The sequence below is a fragment of the Juglans microcarpa x Juglans regia genome, chromosome 7D, assembly GCF_004785595.1.
Source record: "Juglans microcarpa x Juglans regia isolate MS1-56 chromosome 7D, Jm3101_v1.0, whole genome shotgun sequence".
NCBI lineage: Eukaryota > Viridiplantae > Streptophyta > Magnoliopsida > Fagales > Juglandaceae > Juglans > Juglans microcarpa x Juglans regia.
In genome coordinates, this window is record NC_054606.1 from 12,930,467 (window position 1) to 12,933,678 (window position 3,212).

Consider the following 3,212-nt stretch of genomic DNA (forward strand, 5'->3'; position numbering starts at 1 on the left):
ATCTTCTTTAATACTAGATTTTTCAACTTTAATACTAAATCACTACACTTCAAATATATATAAACATAAATATATATTTATATATGTATATATAAATTAATATATATTTATATGTATAAATATATAATTATATTTTACAAATTGTGTGTATATAAATATATATTACAATTTTTTAGACTTGTTCACAAATTATGCACCATAAAAACCATATAATTTTTAAATTACAGTCATATTTAATTTAAATTTACAAATAACGTTGGAACATTAATTACTAACGTTTGAACATTGGTGCCAAAAAATTTCACGTTCGCACGTAAATAGCCACAATGTTCGAATGTATATGTGGCGTTCAAACGTAAATTTAACCTCCATTCGAATGTCAAAAAAATATCATCTGTATTTAGTGACTGTTTCCAGAAACCGCCACAGAAAATGCTTTTTAGTGACGGTTTGGGTACTGTCACAATTTCCCAACAGTCACTAAAAAGCAATTATGTTGTAGTGATTGTAACCCGTCCCAAGTTCTAAGCCTCAATTCTATCCTATGTTCCATAAACACCATAAACATTGTACAACAAAGGAAATAAACACGCCATTTCGTAGGTTGATGGTTGCATTCGAGCTGTAAAATGATGAGAATTTAATCTTCCACTTCACTTGGTCTATATAGATGCACTGAGCGCCTATTTATTGGTTGTAGTGGTCTTGCATTTGTTTCAGAATCCTGCAAAAAATAAGGAACAACCATCTTTAATTACTACATGAATATACAATGCCCTCTTGAATTTAATTTGTTCCATTCAAACACTTTGGACGGATTATAAATTGATGTATTAGAATAGAGAGTTTAAAAATGTAAGATCAGTTCTACCCCGTTGTCTTTGGGTTAATCAATTAGCCCTTCTACTGAGTAAAATGCTGTGTTTTTTAGAAGGAATATTATCCTTATTTTTTCGAATTTGCATTTGCATTTTAAATTACCAGCTGACTGCATGGATAAATTGATGTGATACGTCCAATTATAAAATTAATTTTATTGTGAAGTAAAACATGAAACCATTTTAATTTTTTAGTTTAATTTTATAAAAAATCTATTTGAATCTATAACACTTCTCATTCAGAAATACTAGTCCCCTCGTAAAGAAATTTTGAAACTTTGGATATGATATGTACATGTTTGATATATAAAGGAATAATCGAGTGTGAGAGTGGATATACTCACATCATGAACGGCCACGCGGAGCAACCTAACTTGTTCTCGTGTAACAGTCCTCACCTGATCATGAGTTAGCTTGATCATCAGAATTAGGCCGGGAAATATTTACATCTTTAATAACAATACAAGAGTTGGCCAAAAACAGGAACAAATTACATACCTTTCTCACGATGGTCCATACAACATTTTGAGTACAAGGGGGAATTGTAAGGGACCCAATATATCTGTAATACTTTCTACTGCCTATCTTTATGTTCTTTGGGTCGACGATTCCCACCGCTGTCACGTCTTCTCTGTTACCGGCAACGGCTGACAAGTGATGCCTCATCTGTACACAGACATACACAACACAAGCCATTAGAGAGAGTCGAGAGAGAGAGAGAGAGAGTCTTTGATTTTTATTTACCGATGACAAGAAAGAATCAGGGCGTCCAATCGTATACATAATTCCAACCACAGCAACTTTTCCATCGGAACTCTCATGGACCATGTGCACCTCTAGATCAAACGTCCGGCCATTGATAGTGTGTTCAGAGGGTGAGTGCCAATGGCTTTGCTGGAGTACATATTGAGTACCATTTATTTCAATATATCCTGCGCCGCCTTCCCATTCCAGCTGCATTTACAAACATTAATTAATAAAGAAGAAGAATGGTGCAGGTTACTTACTTCAAAGAAATCATCAAAAGGAAAGGAAAAATAATTTGCAGATTTCTTAAGACTTGCGCATGCTCTTTACCAGAAAATCTCACCAAACCCAACAGCTAGCTCCTTGCATTTTTTTTCTTTTGTGATAATTATTATAATATATGGAAAGAAATATTACTATATCGCTATCAATCCCATGACGTATGAAAATAGCTATAATGATTTGTCTTCTAGTTGGTGTATATGGAATCGCACTCTATTGCATTCCCATTATTTATTTCATTAATTTCGCTTTAATAATTCCCTCTTGATTGATGATCTTTTGCTTACCATCATGTCATGGCCTCGATTTTTGAGAGTGGCATTAGAGGGACGGTAATTACGATTAAGTCTCCCTAAATGGGAAACTATTTCCACCCTTTCGTCCAGCAAATCAATCGGAGATTGCATTGATCCATCTTTGCACATGCTCCATTCAGGGTGAATCTCTCCCCATTGAGACGGTCCCTTTCCACTTTTCTCACTGTAGTCAAATTCTCGTTCATCATCTGCACCATTAAGGAAAGGGGCTGGAATGAATACATTTATGTTATGACAGCACCTTTACTTCACAGATTTACGAAAACAAGGTAAAGACATATTGTTAAAAGAAAGTGAAAGAATAATGATTATAAGACTGATGAAAATCTAAGTCGTTCTAAAATATAAGATTACTGAAGAAAACAAGATAGAACTACCGAAACGCCTTGAAGAAAGTGTTTGGAAGCGTCCTGCATGCGTCTATATATTGTGTTTTGCATGTCGTGTCCATGCATGTTCGATCGTTTGATGGAAACAAAATAAGGATTTCAATACATGAGAAGCATTGGATTTTGGCTTACCAACTTCTTGAGATGTTGTAGGCCGGGATGAATGCAAAACAAGAACAATGAAGAAACAGCAAAACAAGAATTGGGTTTCAAGCTTCATCTTTTCGATCTTGGAATTTCCACGATTTTGCAATATGTGTTGGAGAGGTTTGACACTCGGGATGGGCATATATAAACACAGCATACGGCACCAAATCTTTCATGCGCATTGAAGAAAGGTGTTTGAAAAATATTGAAGTCTTTTTCTTGTTTATTTGTCAAATTAATGTCCATTTCAGCTAGCCGGTTTGAAAAATAGGAACATAATGAGAAGTTGCCTCCAACCCCCACCTTTTTTTCACCAATATTTTAATTAATTACTGTTTAGAAGACGACCCAGGTGGCCTTTTTGTTGTTCTTTACTTACTTATAAATTCGTTCTGCACAGTTTTCAGCTTAATGCGTTCTTCCAAAATTAGTCAGTTAGGTCGGCTTGGGTT

The 3,212-nt window shown here is 34.7% G+C and overlaps 1 protein-coding gene across 1 annotated transcript; it reads right to left on the reverse strand.

The window, feature by feature from the left end:
* Positions 1-510: 510 nt before the first annotated feature.
* Positions 511-2,880, reverse strand: LOC121238303 (alpha carbonic anhydrase 7-like). The gene is made up of 6 exons (XM_041135138.1): positions 2,746-2,880; positions 2,195-2,412; positions 1,623-1,832; positions 1,377-1,544; positions 1,223-1,276; positions 511-724 (listed from the first exon to the last, which is right to left on the reverse strand). Exons 1-6 carry the CDS (start codon positions 2,831-2,833, stop codon positions 641-643), a joined length of 822 nt encoding a protein of 273 aa, XP_040991072.1. The 5' UTR covers positions 2,834-2,880; the 3' UTR covers positions 511-640.
* Between the last annotated feature and the right edge of the window lie 332 nt (positions 2,881-3,212).

Excerpts from the sequence above, each read along its gene's own strand:
- LOC121238303 (XM_041135138.1), bottom strand. The coding sequence starts at position 2,833 with ATGAAGCTTGAAACCCAATTCTTGTTTTGCTGTTTCTTCATTGTTCTT. Across the intron at positions 1,545-1,622 it reads CTGATTCTTTCTTGTCATCG|ATGAGGCATCACTTGTCAGC; the intron begins GTAAATAAAAAT and ends GTCTGTGTACAG. Across the intron at positions 1,277-1,376 it reads TATGGACCATCGTGAGAAAG|GTGAGGACTGTTACACGAGA; the intron begins GTATGTAATTTG and ends ACTCATGATCAG.